At 39.4% G+C, this 18,860-nt stretch overlaps 1 protein-coding gene across 9 annotated transcripts in view; it reads right to left on the reverse strand.

The window, feature by feature from the left end:
• Window positions 1–18,860, reverse strand: part of PARD3B (par-3 family cell polarity regulator beta) — a 538,356-nt gene that overhangs the window by 79,678 nt on the left and 439,818 nt on the right. For 8 of the 9 annotated variants that reach the window (XM_080600336.1, XM_080600334.1, XM_080600332.1 and 5 more), the window contains 2 exons: window positions 18,742–18,852; window positions 1,349–1,645 (listed from right to left, as the gene is read on the reverse strand). In XM_080600336.1, the coding sequence (XP_080456462.1) occupies window positions 1,349–1,645; window positions 18,742–18,852 (408 nt within the window). The remainder of the gene's footprint in view (window positions 1–1,348; window positions 1,646–18,741; window positions 18,853–18,860) is intronic. The other variant, XM_080600337.1, reaches the window with a different exon arrangement.

Here is an 18,860-nt window from a genome sequence, read left to right on the forward strand (position 1 = left end):
ACTTGGTTTCTGATCCCTTTACTATACACAGATGTTCATGCGACTTCAGTAACAATCACCTCAAGCCTTTTCTAGGAAAGCAAAACACTTTAGATGGCAAAAAGCTGCAATCACTGCCTCTAATCTCACCCACTTTACCCTTATGCAGTAGGGGAAAAGTTAACAATACAGAAGAAGAGAATTAGCAATGTCGTTATGTTTGGAAAGGTCTCTCTCATCCTGTATTTAGGTGAGAAAGAGAGACACTTGGCCCATTCCTTGCTACACACTTATAATTACGTCAGATGTATTTTATTACTACTTATAACAAAGACTCAGTACACATTTTTAAGGTACTATGATGCTACAAACTGAAAACACTCTTGTATCTGTGCTCACATATTTCTCCAAAATTAACAAGTGTGGTATCACACAGAACAGACTGAGGCTATAGGGAGACATTACCCATATGTGGGCATGAACTCAAAGCATAAACAGTTCCTTAAGTGCCCCATGTCTTTCTCTGTCAGCTCTTCTTTTCACGTACCCTTCTCTATAATGCCTATACAATCAGATATTGGTTTGAAAAACCCAGCATCAATGCATTAACACTGTGATACTAATGAAGACTTATGTTCCTTTATCCCCAAATTCCAGAAGCATCCAGTTTTAAAACCATCATAATGGTGGGTAATCATCACCTCAACAGAATTCGTTTTCTTTTTAACCCAGGGAAAAACTTGACCATCCTTCTTTGGTGCTATCAACCTGGAAGCTTGACAGTAAGGATTAAAAATTGCTCCTTCCTTCCCACTTGGTTATTGGAAAGGCTGTGAAAGGCAATCAGTCTTGTGAAGCCACACTTCACAGTCTGCATAAAAATGCCATGATTCCCAGTCCTCTCCCCAGCCTAATTGAAAGTGCATAATATCACACAGCTGGGAAAAACTAAACTGTAAACATATGCAATATATCATGTTATCATACAAAACCTGTTACTAATAGGCATTTGATGATCAGCAGGATCGAAAGGGATCTGAAACCAGAGATTATTTTTGATGCAGTTTAAGAACTTTTCCTGAGTGAAAAAGGGAAAAGCACTCTCTCAGCAGGGGAGAAATTGGACTGAAGTCAGTTCATTCATTCTGTTTGTGAAATATGGACTTTTCTTTAATGATTTTTGTTTGACTGCTGCCTTGCTCAGATGCTTTAGGGGCATTGCTGGAGCAAATTACAGTTTTAAGAGGAAATCCATGGCTTTCTAGTCAGTAAATACAGGTGCCTGGGGCATCTGAACAGCCTCCCTGCCCAGCCCCAATCTCCCCTCTACCGAGCTATTATTGTTTCTAATGCCAGGTGGCAACGTTACCTGTCACCAGGAGTCTGTGGGTAGTGCTGCTTGTTTATTTTTGCATACAATCCTTCCAAGTGCTCCCTCTCCATTGGTGCTGAAGCAGAATCACGTGGATATACAAAGGTTTCTGCTACTGCTGGTGATGATGGCCTGTAAATGCTCGCTGCTGGATAAGCCTCTCGGAAGTGATTCACTCTAGCATAATTTGGATCCACCTCATCATCATCAATGTCAGGTCCTCCAGGACCAGTGGAATAATCAAGCAGGCCTCTCAGTTGCTTTTGCCGTAACTCCTGATGCTTTGCACCAATCCTAACAACGAAAAACAAAGAACAAATATGCAGTTGGATCTGCTTCAACAGCAACCACAGACACTGATTCATCATGTAAATTTGGAGCACCAGCTCCAAATCCAACTGTTTAGATCTTCCAGTACGCAGTGAAACTGGTGCCAGATGAAACAAAATGGTGCACACAACAATTTGTCTCTGGAAATCACCTTTGTAACCAAGGTGGTCATCGTTTTGGTGAACAAAACACAATGCTGAATATGGTGGCTTTTTAGAGGTGTATATGCATATCCATGCACACATATGGTTTTAATTCTACAGCTGCTCTCCACTTCGCAGTTAATATACCTCACCCAATCCTGAAACATTTAATCTAAAGTAGCCAATAAAATTATTACTGTCCCTTGTACAGTTGACCCCCCAGATTCTTATAAATAAACTAACTTTTGAAAAGTGGAGTAAATGTGAACATTAATGGAGAGATGGCAGAGTTGTCTCAAATCAAAGGACCACAGTTCATTTGCTGAAGATTTAATTTTTTTAATTTTATTTTGGCTGAATAGATGGGGAAATCACGCCTCACTATATACAGGATAGGGAAAAAGTAAAACAGCAAAGAAATTAATAGAAACCTGACAGAGATGAATTGGTGCATATAAGTGAATTAAAGACTATTACTGGCAGTACTCCACTGTGATAAAGCCTTAAGTGGTATTACAAAATGCTGCTGCTAATCAGGGCCATTGTGTAATCTCTTTGGAACAGTAAAACATATTCAGGTAAATTTCAAACTCAGCTGATATTCAATGATTCAACATTCATGCTGAAGGAAAAAAAAACACAGCAACCTATAGCAAGGCACATGCAACTTCTACTAACTGCTCAGCTACGCTTCATCACAGCATAATTAAATGCCATGAGATGGATCAAGCAGAACGCTGATCACAGTATGTAATAAATAGCATATAGAGAAAATAATGAAGCATGGATGAAAAAATTAAGAATGGAAGACAGATACAGAAATGCAGTGATTGACAGAAGAAGCCAACATTCACTGTTTACTGTATCTGAAGTACAGCATCAGCATAGAAGGAATAGTACAATTTGTACCACAGAAGAGTAAGTACAAAGGATGTAAGCAGACCTGGTTGCCTCAGTAAACCCTCAGGATTCTACAGAGTGAAAAATGAAGATGTTTTGAAGAGTCCTGAATGGACATGGAGAAAACAGTTCCTTGAAAGAAGAGAAGAGCACATCAGGAGCTTGGTGCTGATGATCCAGTCTGGTAGACAGCTGCTATTAAGTGGAGAATGAGATTCATGCCACTTATTTTGTTCTATTAGAATTGTATCATCAAAATAAATGTTTATTACTTTTCAAATGATTTATAGTTTCACAAATAATTCTAATGAGAACAACATGCTTTCCTCCACATATGCCTGAGTACATTAATGTGCACGATGCAGGCTTTTCAGTTAGGCCTCTCCCTTATCCGTGTGAGGACATATCTAGTGAGGGTGCTAAATAAAAGGGCAAGTTTTTAATGCTTAAAATGTAGGCATACTTTGCAGTGGGATGAGCCCGCATATGATACAAGGCTGTTGACAGAGGAGATGCCTGCTATCCACTCCATGTTTCCTCAGTGGAGCAGATGACCTTTTTTTCTCTCGAAATACTTTCTTATAAAGACTAGGAGGAGAGAAAGTAATGTTTTCCTAACACAGCATTTCTGCTTTTCTTCAAGTTCTTGATCCCAGCCCAGTTAGTTCCGTTTCTTTAATTTTTCTTAATTTTTCATTAAAAATACTCACAAAGCCTGAATGTAATCTACTGCATTATTCTTAGAGATTAAAGGTCAATTAGAAGAAATAAGATATAATCCAAGTGTATCCTTGATATCTCTCAGGTTTCAACACTTAGGCTTCCTAAGAATTCCTCCTTTTTTCTTCCTGCAGTTTCTCTTCTCTGTACAATCTCCTCCTCCTTCCATACCCTTCACCCTACTTCTCTCTCGCTTCAGGTTTCAGTGCCACACACACTCCCTGTTGTGTATTTGAATGTTGGTTCAGGTCAGGACAGGTGCTAGCACCAAGTGCAAACTCACATGGGCTAAGCCAGTATCTTGAAATTGTAGCAGATTCTGCACAACGCTTGCTTTATCCACAAGGGAAATTTTTCAGGAGAATCTTACGGAGGGCACAGCCTGGCATCAATGCGTGATAAATTCAGTTAGTAAGGTGTATCTTCTCTCATTTTACTGCCAATTGCTCTGCCTCATCTAGCTGACGACTTCTTGAGATGGTGAGAATTTAATGGAATTCACAGAATGATGGGATGTGCAACTTATTGTTTGTAAAACTAATGGTGACAGTGGTATAGACCTTGGTAACGGTCATGCTTTTCTTCATAAAACACTGGACAATGGTATGGGGAGAAAAGTCATCATGGAGGAGCTGTATATGACAACAAACTAAAAAGTATTGGTCATCATTCATTTCCATCTAAACTGCAAACCATTGCTAGCAAATTAGTAATAATTAAAGAGCAGCTGAAAGCATGCAAAAGCCTTTATCCTCCAAGGGTTTGTGAATAAAGATAAAAGGGAGATTACACAGCGGAGTTTTGTGGAGAAAGCCAGTGTGTCCATGTGTGAAAAAAATCACATTCATCACTCACATAAAGGAATCTGTGGCAAAGTTATCACCTGGTCCATTTGTCGTAAAAAACAGATTTTCCAGGTAGCTCATCACCAAGAGCACTCATTGTACTGCAACGACAGGGGTGGATTCTCACTGCAAATATGGCCTCAGACATCAGTGAAGCAGGGAGGGAGGTCTACATTGCTGATTTCCATCTTTTATACATAAAGAGACTTCAAGAGAAACCCTCTTGCAGAAGGATTAATATTTTACATGTCCCACGTGGGATTACATTAGAAATGTAAAAATCTATCTATTTTTGTTTAAAAAAATTCACACAAATAACTGTTAGCTCCTGCACTCAATAACTCCATCTGGTTGGTAGCAGTGCTTGCTTCTCATTATCCTGCTCTTCACCTACCAAAATTCATAAGGCACTTTGAGATTGTTTCTGCCTTTCAGATGAAGTTTGAAAAAGATTATTTGAATCTTCTTAAAAACCTGGGAAACCGGAGGGCTTCAGCCTCAATTACTGATCAAAAAGCCTAACACAGACCTTGGTGCAGGAATATATCAGCAGAGGTACAAGCTTCATGACGCACAGTGGGGAATTATTACAGGCCCATGTGGGATGATAGAGTGCAGAAAAGCAGGAGGACATTGCAATCACGGAACGGTCTTCTCACACGCCAGTGCAGAAGGCATGGCACACATTCACAAGAAGAGTCCCAACAGTTTCTCGGAAATGAGGAGACATAACATTCTTTGGACCAATATATCACCTGTCCCCTAGGTATTTAAGACCTATTTGAAAGCAAAAGAGTAGTGCAGCACAGCAGTATCACGTGAATTTTGCTTTCATGTCTGACAGTGAGAGTAATTTGTTCTGCTATCAATACTGGTATATCCTGCACAACAAAAGCTGGAATTAGGTCACCACAATTTTCTTTTGTTCCTGTAAATAAGTCTACCTTCTTCAACTTCTTCTGAATGCAACCTCCAATTGCTTCCACTATTGTAAACTGAACCCGTTCAAGAACAATCATTTCCATTCTGTATTATACTGACCAGCCAATACCAGGTTATGTCAAATTTTTCATGATCAATGTTTCATCTTTTCAGCACAGCTATTACAACTGCATTAATATTTTGTGTTTCTTTCTTACCCTTCCACACAAATCTATAAAGTTTGCTCTGTGATATCTTTTTCACTTCAATCCAAATGTTCAAATATATGGAAACAAACTGCCAGATGACTGATTATTCTTTCCTTCTCTCTATTTACCTGGATTTCCAGACCTTCTCTTACATTTTTCACCTTGGAAATTGCTTTGTGTTTTTCTGAAGTTTTAAATATGCTCACTGTATTTCAGCATCATGTTTTCACCCAGTTTTAAAGCAATCTTTTTTTCTGCAGCACGTCCCAGTAGATGCACAGGAAGCCTTTACTGAGATATAAAAAAAATAAATGTTGCATTTCTTCTCTCCTACAATGCTCTGTCAACCCTACTAAGCAGGCTACTTCTGCTATATCCCACTCTATTGGTTTTACATTTCTGCATCTTCCTCTGCACTTCTCCCTATCTGAAAAAGCATTGTCTTTACTTCCCACCACAAAAAAAACAAAGAAAATCCTTCCAAATCAACACAATTATCATAGCAACCAGCTTACAGTTATTATGAACAAACAGTAATTACATGAGAGCCCAAAACTTGAAGCACAGGATGGGTCTGGTTAAACAACTGGTGCAAACTTGTGACAAAAGATAAAATGTCACTCAGCACCATGATGCTGGCAGTGAAACCAGAGATGAGGAGAGGCACAGGTCACCATCTGAACAATTTAGTGTAGCACTGAAGTTTCTACAAACTTCCTGATGAGGGAAGGGGAAAAAAAAAAAGCCTCTCAGAATGAAGGGAAGTTAAATATATTTCCTTTTGGGTATCCCATATCAGTCCTGCTTGCTCTCTTCCGCCACCTGAACACCACGCTCTCCAGTTAAATCACTGCATGACAACTACATCAACTTCCCTTAGCTGTGTTTCTGTAAAAACACAACCTTTGCACACAAGCAGCCCGAGAACAAGCAACAGAAGTGCTGCATCAAGCAATGCCCTTTCTATTTCCTGTGACCTACCTTTTCCTCAACAGCATCCAACACATTTCCTATCTTCATCTTTTCTGTCACTTTCAAGACCCACTAGCTATTGCTAGAACCTTTCTCTACAGCAAATCATTTCAGTAGAAAAAAGTACTTTGATAAAATATAAAAGCTCAATAAAACTATAGACAACATTTTCAAAACATGTTGCATGCTACTTTTAGGAGTTAAATGAAGACAGTATCTGATATGTCTCATGTACTTCTGAAAGTGGGACACAGTATTTTGAAAACATTTATCGACACCTCATGTAATATTCAGTAGCACACCCCCAGAACTGTAAAACAAGTAAATGCTCTCATTTACTTTCAACTTTCCTACCTGACATACCCACACGAATCACATACACTGACTGTACATGTATTACTTCATGAAAAGATGCACAAACCCAGAGTGCAACAGCCACAAAGGGGTTAACAGCCCCAACAGCTCCTTCCAGCTGCAGCTCAGACACACGATTGAGTTACTGTGGCTTAACAAGTTATTGTGTTTCTGCTGAGCTACTGTCAATGACCACATATGTATTCGCCGCCTGTGACAAACACAATGTAAAATGCTTTAGCCTGACATCAGTGACAGAGATACTGACAGGCAAAAGCTGGCTCAGAAGACAGCAGCTCACGAAGAGCGAGGCAGCTGCTGGAACGGCTTGGGACCACCTCAAGAAAACTCAAAAAAAAAAAGGAGTGCAGCAGAAGTGGCTTGTGGAGCACTCCCAGGAATGCTTTCAGGAATGGAATGAGAGGGCCAGGAAAAGCCACACCAGATACTCCTCATCTCTTGGCTGTCCAGGCATAGGCTGGGTGGGTAGCTTGGTTGGGAGCAGGGAACAAGAAAATGCTGAACCTTCTAAAACCAATGCGGAAAAAACCACTGGGAAAACTAAAACGCAGGACTTAGTGAGAGCAGCGCAGTAGCTCAAAGAAGGCCAGGGTCATAAAAAACTTTGGAAATCAAAGACTGCTTGCAACGGGGAGCAACCAGGCAGATACTGGATACAACCCAGCCTGCAGCTCTGGAGGCTCCACACCAGCCCTAGCTCGGATGGAGCTTTGCAGGGGAGTCACCATCTAAGGAGCAGCCTTGGGAGCAGCCCTGCCACCACCCACACAGGGTGTCTGCCACCCAACAGGAGGCACGAGAAGCTACTCAGTGGCACCAACAGCCACTAGGTCTGATCACAGTGTAAGGACAACAGGGGGGAGCTTGGCCCAGGAGACACCATGGGCTTTTACTTGGAGAGCTGCAAGGCTGCATTTCACACCAGAACAGGTTTTGATTTGGGACTAAAAAACAACCAACCAGAAATATGCCCTTGGCAAAAAGAACAATCTTTACTGAGGCATTTGAACGTTTCCCTTGCACTGCCCATGAGCTCTGGAACATCCTGTCAGCATGAAGCCTGGCAAGAAATGCTCCTCTAGAGGGTCTCAAATAGCTCACAGCTTTCTGGCGGCACAAGCCCCACCAGAAGCACTTGTGTGATGACAGTCCCATGGAAAGCAGGGGCAGGAGCACTACTTCAATACTGGCTCACTGGTGCAAGAACATGAGCTCGAGGCAGATGCGATGTGAAATTTGCTCCAGCCCATGAACTTCAGAAGTGGTGGTGTAAGCCCTGTTGTGACAGGAAAAGCACAAAAGTGATGGTACTACTTTTTTTTTTTTCTTTTTTTTCTTTCTCTAATAAGCCATGCACTGATTGTGCTTAGTACTGAGCAGAGTACAAAGAATGACGCAGTTTAAGCCCCAAGGTGCCAATCTAAGTAGTCAAACACCACAAATGGACAAGAACATACACTTGCCGACCAAACAGTGTATTTTATAATAGCGAAATACTGAGTGGTTCAGGGACCTTGTTTTATACTCAAGATGAATACAGCAACATTTTTTGTATGGTAGATTAAAAGCAATAGTATTTGTTGAAGAGCAAACATATATATGAATAAGAAAGATGCTGGCTAAGTCAATGAAAGATGTTCCTGGGGGAGAAGGAAGAATAACAACAACAGATAAAACACGCAACAGAAACAGGGAGGGAGCGATAGGTCTTTTAAGAGAATTTCTATCCTGTTCACAAAAAGAGGAGCAGAGTAAGAGCAGGTGAGTGTGTGTACAAGCAGTCTGAGGTGTACCTAAACTCTGAAAAAGAACCTGATCTTTAAGGCTTTTGAAATCATTGAGATGCTAAGCATTTTCCCACTCATTTGGTTCTTCCTTGTGAACAGCAGAATAAAAGCTGCTGCACTGATTTTTTCCCCACTCATGTGACTCTCCCCGAGATCTACATACTGCAATGATTACTCAATTTACATCTGATTTAGTATCTTAATACTTCAACTGTGATTTTACATAACATTTCTGCTTTTGTCTCTCATTTACCTAATTCATACATATATTGAGTAACGGGTTGTCTAGAGGAAAGCAGCCTATTTCTGCAGGAGGTCACTTAGATTTCCATTGGGTTTAATGTTTTAATTTCTTTCTAGCTGCTAGCAAAATATATTTTGGTAACTAAAATATTGTATTTTCATTCATTTACATAATAGTGGACTGAAAACATCCTGCCTTCAGATATTCATAAGCCATAATCACTGATGGGAATGGATATATTTCACTTGAATATCTGAGGAAATAATTTCAGTATAGTGCTTTTAATTTTTTTTATTTCATAATCATTTTTCAGACAGGCATGGTCTCGAATGACATTAATAACCTGACTCAAACCTGCATCTTTTATCAGGAAAAGACTCACTTGTATTTTTTCAATCACCATCTAGGAAAACTCTAGAGGTAGGCAAGTCTTACAGCTAAATAAAATAAAACAACAGATATCCATGAGGACATCTGATATGGACTCATCAAAACCCAAACAGTATATAACTTAGCATTATCTTCCAGGGCATTCTGCTGGAGGCATATCTGTTAAAAACATCCTCTCCATAAGCTATGCAAGTGTTTCTTCATTCTATCTCATTCTATTGTGCTGGATTTGAACAACTTCTCCCCTGTAATTAGTATCTGTAATTGTAAATAAGAACAGAAACAGTCTTGGAAATAAAAATAAAAAAAAAAAAAAAAGACATCTCACAAGTTTAAAGGAGTAAGAGACTAACTTGGGCTAAGATAGATCTTGCAACAAGCATTAAGTGGCCCAACAATCAAAACCAGCAAGGTTTAAACACAAAATACTGCCTGTTCTGGAGAACTACCCTATGCCTTCCATATAATGCTGAATTGACCGAAAAAGCTGCCCTTTGATGGCTGTAAGCAAAGAAACATGGGAAAAAAAAAAAAACCTAAGAAGGAAATTTTATGGTCAATGTAGTCTAAGTTTATGACAAACTGAAGATGAAACATAGCCCTTTCATACCACAAAACAAGAATTTTGCTGATGACTAAGTGTGAGCTTTGGACAGAAAAGACAGATGGCTCAATGTTCTTCCATTTATCTCAGGGGTGACAGGGAGTGATCACCAAGTCACTCAGGATCCTGCCCTGTAAAGAAAAATTTTGGTTCTAATGAGGTCAGTGCGTTTCTGCTTGTGAACTTCAATGAGAGCACGATTTCACTTTTGCTGCTAAATCTAAGAAAGTTTCAGTAGCTCACTTTTTTCTACATTAGTTCTACATTTGGTGAAATGCAGCAGATTACTAAAAGCAAATTATCACATTAAATGCTGTATTTTACTACATTATGCAATTTTCTCTGCTTGTAACTATCCTGTGTTATCTTCTGAAGTGCCAATTTCATAAAAAAAAAAAAATAGGGTAGAAGGAACCCTCTAAAGGTCACCCTGTTCAATCTCCTGCTGAAAAAGCAAGGCTGACTATACTACCAGGTTGCTCAGTCTCTTGTCAACAGGATGTTCCTTGTTTTGTAGCAAAGTGGATTAAATAGTGGAATCATTCCAGGTTTGTCAAAATTCCTTCTTTAGTATCTTTCAGTTGAAATGTTCTGATGCCTTTAGGAACTTCAATCTCCTCCTGTAAGATGACCTTGTATCTGCAGGGACTTTGCAGACCACAAATAAGTTGTGGGCCTAGTTCTCTATGCTGATTTAAAGGAATTCCCAGGCTGCTATGATTTGTACTTTTCAGTAAAAAAAACAAAGGTCAGGCATTTTGTACATCGTACCTGAGGAAGGACAGCAGCATCTGTATTAGGTAAGTAGTCTGCATGCCTAACACTAGTCATTGTGCAATACTGGGCTCCAATAAAATGTCTGCCACATAATGTGAATTTTAATGCAGGTTCATGTTTTCCAAACCCCAGAACCTACCCGCTACCTTCAGTTCTGAATTCACCCACCCACATGTGGCCCAGAACTTTGTTCAATGCTAATTTGTGGCCCACACATCACCTGAGACCTGGGATCATAGCACTTCCTGATGAGCCTTGAATCTAGCATATAAAATTAACTCAAAAGGAGAATGTGATGATACAGGATCCGGCAGAGAGTTCAGCTTCAACTGTACAAATCACTAAGTCATACACCTCTACTGACACCTAAGCCAGCTGGCTTTAAATCTAAGTCACATTATTTTTTTCCAGAAATCAAAATCCAAGCAGAAATGTGGCCTCTTTAAGCTTCAACATGCCAATGCGGAGCGCAACAGATGCACCTCAGGAGATTACCTTGCCCTACCACCTTCAGGAAAGAAAGTAGATTTCATTATTTATAATACTGTAGTAATACAATATACTTGGGACATCTCTGCACAGGTACCTACCACGTGTAGCTCCCACTTACCTAGTGAGACCTCATGAGTTTGCACAACCACTTCTGCAACTGCATACATACTATGCCTTAATTTGAATTAAATACTGGTAGTGGAAGGAGCAGGCCTAGCTCCACATGATAGGATGTATTTGCTGTTTCCTTATTCTACACTTAACGACATCAAACCTGGAACCTATTGAACAGAATCTTCCTGTTCGAGAACAGGAACATTCTCCGTCTGTCAGTCTGGTCAGTCACATTTGCTGTTGTTGTTTTTTTTTTTTCCTAATTACCAGTCTTGGACTAGAAAGCAAAACCCAGCTTTGACCGAGCAGAGAAGACTTCAAGCTTTTCAGTTATTTCGGTTTAAGCTCGCTATGGAGAATCACACATACAAACTGACTTCCTGTCCATCCCCATGAATTGTACTTTCATTTTTTTCCCATTGGAAACAGGAACAGGAATTCTGTGCTGTGGCGTTACTTCAAAGTGCCTGCCAAGGACTTCTGATAGACTGTCATAAATCACAATTGGAAGGGCAAGGTATGAAATGCAGCTTCCAAGTCATTCTTATGCTCTTATTGATTTTGGGGTAGGCCAAGAGCTGACCTACAGTCCGTACTGCATCTAAGAAATCCCTAAGCCAGATATGTCTGTCTCCTAGAAAGCACTCTATTACCCAGGCTGGCTAGTACACTGGCCAATTTCACTGTATTAGTTTGCTCTTTAAAAGTTTCTAATAACAGTATTTCTGTTTTACAGTCTAATTTTTTAAAACACCAAGCAATAAAGCTCCCATACATCCAGAAAACACTGCACTGGCATGTCCATACAAGCAAGAGCCAGGCCATTGCCATTGGGCTGCTCAGACCTCTTAGTTAGGTGGGCAGGTAGCACAGCTTGTGAAAAGTGGTCTCCAGAGCAAAGTGAAACCAGCGCCTCAATGATGAGCAAACCAAGGACACTTGGATGAGACTTTGGGTCTTACTTAGACAGCACGGCTATGACATCTGGAGAGGGCTATTTTCAGCAATCTCCAATACATGGAATAGTACTGCGATAGTTGAAGAAAAGGACCAATTCCATGTGCCATTTCGCTATCCTTCCTGCTAAATGCTGAGGTAGGACGTTCTGGGATCAACTCACAGCCTAATATTTTCATACAAATGCCCTCCAGGGGTGGATTAGCCACATGAAGGAGCTCACAAATTGCTGTTTGGTTCTGAATTCCACGTCATAACCTGTGAAAGGTGAGAGTCATCTACCTCAGCTATTCATAACCATGCATCAGTTTCTCAGTGTTCAGTGGTAGTCTTTTATTACATGTTCTGGTATGCAGAGCAGCAGCAGATCTAAAATGAGAATCATTCAGAATCAATGGGTTGGGATTAATCTGTCCTCCTGTCCAGTGCAAGTGCTGCCACAGTAATAAACAGAAATCTGATAACTTCATACTGTCAGCAAAAAATGAAACTATGACCTTGACCTATGCAACATCATCCACTAACTTTTTCATAACTTCAACATACCATACTACACGACTATGATCTAATAAGAATCTAAAAGTAATTAACTGGAATTTTTGAAAACTGAAGCTTTAATCAAATATGTATTCTTATCAGGGTTGCAAGCCAGCAATAAATTGAAACATTTAAAAAACTGGGATCCGATCCAATCCGTGATCTGATCAGAGTTCAATGGTTATAATAAATTGGGAGTATTAAAACTGGGATCACATCCAACACTTTATTTTGTCTAAACCACAGGACCTAGCTGTGTTGCAAAGTCAGGCATACTCAATGAAGAGATATGCTGGGTTGGATTAACCCTTAATAAATAATGATGCACATGCTCAGAGTCCCAAAAACATGTGGTTTAGCACAGAGCTGAATGGTGAGAAGAGCAATTACCAACATTTTACTAGAGATCAATATAAACTATAAACAGCCATAATAATACTTTCAGACTTTGCAAGACTGTAACACAAGCACAAAAACTACATGGGGTTCATAACAATTTCTGTGTGTATGAGTGCAGTCTGAGATGTACCACATTTAAAAATCATACTTTCATTTCTGTAACAGTGAGTTTCAACTTTTGACTCAAAACAATTTGGCTTTCATACCACACTGCCGTGGCTGCAACTATTCTCGTCTTCATTTTGATTTCCAGTAACATAGAAATTGTTTGTAATTAAATATAATGAAGCAACTGCTAACAGAAATGGAATGGAGTTTCACTCACAAGTATTCTCTCATATAGAAATGGTCTCTAAATGATTTTATTTCTGTAAGATGCATTCGCTTCGTACAGGGATCTTGCAGCTGCAAAATTAAATCTCTGTTTGCCAAATATCAAAAACATATGTATTGATTTTTAAAACTATGGGAACAGGCAACAAGCACCAGAGCTGATAAGACAAGAGAAGCTCTCTTCAATTTCTGGAAGGCTTCTGAAAAGTAAAGGCAACTCAGTCTTTAATACAAAAACTAAAACCATTTAATTTTACCCAAATTTGAGATGCACTGTAACTTAAGCATTCAGTTCAGACATTCAGAAAGCAAGGGTCAGATGTTCCTTCTGCTTCTCTGACATTCCACTCAACAACTTAATACTATTAAAAAAAATCCTCAATTAATTCCAATACAGAGTAAAAAGCTAAGACTGATTGAACCAAACAAACCAGTTATCCTCTGAACATGTGCATAGTTGTTTTGTTTTTTGTTTTTTGTTTTAACTGGGTGTCATATTTTGTGAAATTTTATGTGAAGGGAATATATATATGTGAAGGAAATGTTCTACTCTACTAGAAGAGAGATTTCGGTCTCAGCATGAATATTTCAGTAAAATAATCCTAAATAAATAATAAAAAAAAAGTTTTCTTTCATTTATAGTCACTTTATTTGCATTTGAAAGGCAAATAAATTATTATGTATAAAACTCAAGTGCCTAATATATGTGTCTAATTTGTTTTATGAAGATTTTCAAACTTTCAAAAATTTAAAGGCAACCCCAAATGAGTGGGAAAAAGATGGGAAGAAGGGAGGAAGAGAAATCTTGTTTTGAGGGAAAGAAAATAGGATCCCTTCCAGTGTTTAATAATGTAGTGAGCATCTTATTGTTAAAATGATAGATTCTGAGTAATTTATACAGAATGCACTAAAAATACAGATTTGAGTCAGCTTGATCAAAATAAACCTCAGACATAGCATTCGCTTTTTCCTTTTATGGGCAGATTCTAGACCTTTGGAGCACATGTTTTATTACAGCCAAAGTCTTTGAAGCAGGAACAAAATGTTGAGCTTATTTGAAGTAGGGCCTCAGTCCAATGAACCACTTGACTGGTGTCAGGAAGGACAAACCACCACCTCAGAGAACTGTATCACAAGCTAAGTTGTTCCTCCTAAACTAGCTGTGCCATGAAGTTCTGACTTTGGTAAAGTTTCAGTGGTTTTGCATTGCTGCAGCAGAAAGGAAAGCTACGGGAGGTAGGGGGAGAAGGAGAAAATTGTGAAATTCAGAGGAGTGCTGACTTCATATTCAATTGGACACAGATAAAGCCATTACTAAATGAGGAATGCCTAACATCCTAAATTCCCTTTAACCACTTGAAGACTGCAGAAGTAGCAGTCATATAATGAAGTACTGCCTTTGCAATGAAAGGAGGCCTGGGGCTGAGGTCTGGAACAAATTCCTAACCTGACAGGGACTTTTTAGGAACCTGGATAAGCAGCTGCACTGCCTGCACATCAGATTCCCACCCACGGGACACTTTTTTTTCCTGGCAGATTTTGTCTCTGCTACTTCAACTGTAAGTGCTTGGGGCTGGGCCCAAGCTTCCCTAACAGCAACGAGCACAATGAGACCTTCACCTTGGTTGGGACTGTTAGGGAATACAAGCAGTAAGAAATAATAACGATGTCAGCATTTTAGTGGATGCAGAGCTGCTTCAGAGAACTGCAGCTACAAGGCAGTACAGTACAGAGAGTTGTACTGAGAACTGAAAGATGGGGAATGGAAATAAGAATTGCTAGGCTAAAGAAATACTCAATTTATTTTCATTTTTTAAGGTTCAAGTGTGAAACTTGGTGGCCCATAAAAGGGTTGCCAGGCAAATCTGTGCTGTGGACCAATGTGCAGCAAGTTCAATCCTTTTGGGAAGCATCTGCATTACAGAGTAAGTGCTGTATGCTCTGTCTGCATACGCCTACTAGATCTAACACATTCTGGATGTGTCAGACTTGTTGCACATGCACTGTACAATTCTTTCTCCGTGCAAGTAGTAAATCCAGCCTAGTCTGAGCACGATGGACTTATGTTCCTGCAAGCACACCTACATAAGATCTGATGTTTCTTGTCAGAGCCAGAGTCACTGAATTTGTACTGCACAGCCAAACCATAATCATGCAGTGATCACATCTGTCATTTCTGCATGTCTGTAAATCTTGCAAAATTTCTGGGAAAAGGCTGAGTACAAGGAAATACAGAATTATGGCAGGCCTGTCTCTGGAATTCTGTGAGATAATATTGTACCTATCCAATACCGATCAAAAAACAAACAAACAAACAAACCACCTTTGCAAAACTCCAGGAGACAACCTGCTCCTGTAAACTGGAAATGCATTTCCTTCTGAAAACTGTTTCTCAGCTGGAACATATCTTGGAACAATATTCTTTTTTTTTTGTGTCTTTTTTTCAGTGTGGTTTTTTTTTTTTTGGAGATCTGCCAAACATACAGTGCATGTAAAACCAACCTCCAAAACCATGCAAGGTCCACAGCTGCTAAGATGCACTTGATCATTAATCCTGTCACACCCAGCCCAAAAATCAACTACTCTGACCTCTTCTACTAGTGTCAAAAATGGACAGTTCAGCCTCTGAAAAAAAAAACCCAAACATTAAAAATCCTAAGTATTGGTTTGACAGATTCTGAAATATTTAGGCAGTCAGTATTCAAGAAAACTGAAGTTTAAGCAAACAAACTGACTTTAAAACTGTAGTAATTGGGATTGTGTCTGAACAAAATTACTTAGCTGATCTTGGAAAAGTAAAATTAGGTATGTGTTTAAATTAATTTGAAAAAGGTTAGATGTCAAAAAAGCAATTTGTATTTTGTTCTAACTGTTAAATAGAGGATTTGTTCATGGGTATCAAGGGACAAAAGCTGCATTTCTATCAACATTTCTGTAGTCCTTTTGTTCTACTATTACATTCCTAGTAGTTTTAACGTAACTCACTTGAAAATATGATTTGAAAGCATACTGATGCTTTAGTAAAATTAAGTAAAGGTTGGTTTTATAAAGATGAAACCAAATATGCAGAACTGCAGCTAGTGAAGTCATAGAAGCAGAAGATCTATGATGTGGATGTGCCACAAGGTTTTCTTTGCCAATATCTGCATTAAAATCTTGGAATTCAATTACTTTATACAATCACTAAATCTTGAGACAGAGCTATAAAACTTGTCTAGAGTTTTACCGAGTATCATCACTAGCTGAACAGTCAACAACAAAACAAAAGGACTGGATTACGTTTTAGTCAAGTAATGTTTCCTTCCACTGATTTTACTCTATCTCCCAAACAGTTCTTACTCATATATGAGAATCTTACTTAATTTTCCTCCAGGAAAGATGAAGCCTCTTCATTCTTACGATTCAAGAAAGGTTCAGGAATCAGCCTGTAGACATTCTTATGTGTGCATACATATACTGCCATGCTCTTATTTCACTTAGAAAGTTGAAGTGACTTGACTCTTTTTACAGCATATGTTGCATAGCTTTGGGGATAATGTAAGGAAATTTTCTTCACTGTTCTTCTCTCTCCCCCTCCCCCCTTTATTTTTTAATTTTAATCCTCAAGCCATACAAGCTGCATTACCTGATAGAAAATAGGGTATATTTATATTTTCATGCATTATAGAAGAAGAGACAAATAAGTGAGTTAAAAATATCATCTTGGTTCATCCACTTCTCAATACACCTGCTGTTCTCCATTTCAGTCACAAACTCTTCCAGGTCAAAACTGAAATCATTACTAGAGAAACCAGAATGATGAAGACATTGAGCTGCCAGTTTCTAATGCAGTCTTACCAAGTTACTGTCAATCAGTGACTGTAACTTAAAAAAAATAAAATACAACACTAAAGAAATGTTAAGAACAATTATCTCATGTCCAATTGGAATGTTAGACCTCTAGACAGAAGGGTTCATTCCTTGCAGCCTGCCAACATTTTACTAAATGACACTGGCCCTTTAACAGATGGAATACATGCTTCTTAGCTTGCCAGGATCCTAATAAAAGACACTGGCTTCTTTAAAATGAAGGACACATACCTCTCAAATTGCCAGTATCCAAATTGGGAGTCAGCAGTTTAAAATAAAGGCACTCATCAATCTGGCAAAATCAAGGACGTGATATAGAAATTTTAAAACAAATGGTACAAAGTTTCTCCTGACACTACTCAACTTGGATGAACTAAATACTTCAAACACTTACTAGGCATATCCAGTAGCAGCAAGTAGCAGCACTGTGGCAACTGGATACCGTACTAGCTTTTAAAATGAGTCAAACAAATATTAGCAGCAGACTTCAATGATTGGGGCTTGGGTTTATTTCTTTTTCTCCATCCCGTCATCTACCACTCCACTCATACAGCTGACTATGCACTGCATGACTCAAATGAAAGCAGGATATCTCTTCCCTGGGCACTGATCAGCACCACAAAGGCTGGTCTGTACTGCGAGGAAAGACCCACTTGGCACTCCCAAAATGAACTCTATCTGCTTCCTTCCCACCACCCAGGAGCAGGATTTTCCATTGAGGGAAATAAACCTCTGAAAGCTTTCCCTGTGCGTTGATAACCCATAATACTACAGCTTGGAAAGTCTTGCAGCAACTGCAGAAGCCTCTTGAAAGCCAGCAAATATGGGCTCTAACTTTTCTGACAGCAGCCATCTGAAGGGAGCAAAGTCCCTCACTGGCATATCGTGAAAGACACCTGGATGAGTTGGGTGAGAGAAGTGGAGAGAGAAGTTTGCTGAGCCTTGTCAGCACTTAATAACTAACCCCAAACCCTGAATGGCTGAAATGGGTGAAAGGAGAAAACTACAAACTCCCCATTTGGAAAAATAATGAAGATGATAAGATTGGGCATGGAACAGGAGCATTTTATGAACAAGACAACTGGTGTTACTCACATCGGTGGTTCCTTGTATTTCAGTCTCAGAACCTTACCTCCGAAATACTGCAACTCACTGCTGACACATGCTCAGTGGTGCCTACGAACCTCAGATTCTTGTCTTGCCCAGCATCCCTTTCCCACACCCTGGACTGCCAGCAGACCCCTGCCTCTAACTCTTCAGACTGACTGTAACTAGCCGAGCCTCTTTTCTTCCCACTGTGTCTGCCTACTTAGCATTTGCTGACTAGATACTTCTGCAACATGGGGCTAGCCAGCAAACTCTTGTGCAGTAAAGAACATACTTAAGTCCAAAAACTACCGTCTTACGGCACAGCCAGCTGAAACCAAAGATGTCTGATGTACTAGATCAGTTTTTCATCTGATGAACAAAAATGCTGACATGATTTACTCACCTTTCACGTTCATCTTTCATTTTCTCCAACTCCTCTTCTTTAAGTACATCATGCTTTGGATTCCCCTTCTGATCTGTTTTCCCACTTCTATCTTCTTTTTTCTTTCCAAATCTGTTTAA

Source organism: Anser brachyrhynchus (genome assembly GCF_964034855.1).
Source record: "Anser brachyrhynchus genome assembly, chromosome: 7".
NCBI lineage: Eukaryota > Metazoa > Chordata > Aves > Anseriformes > Anatidae > Anser > Anser brachyrhynchus.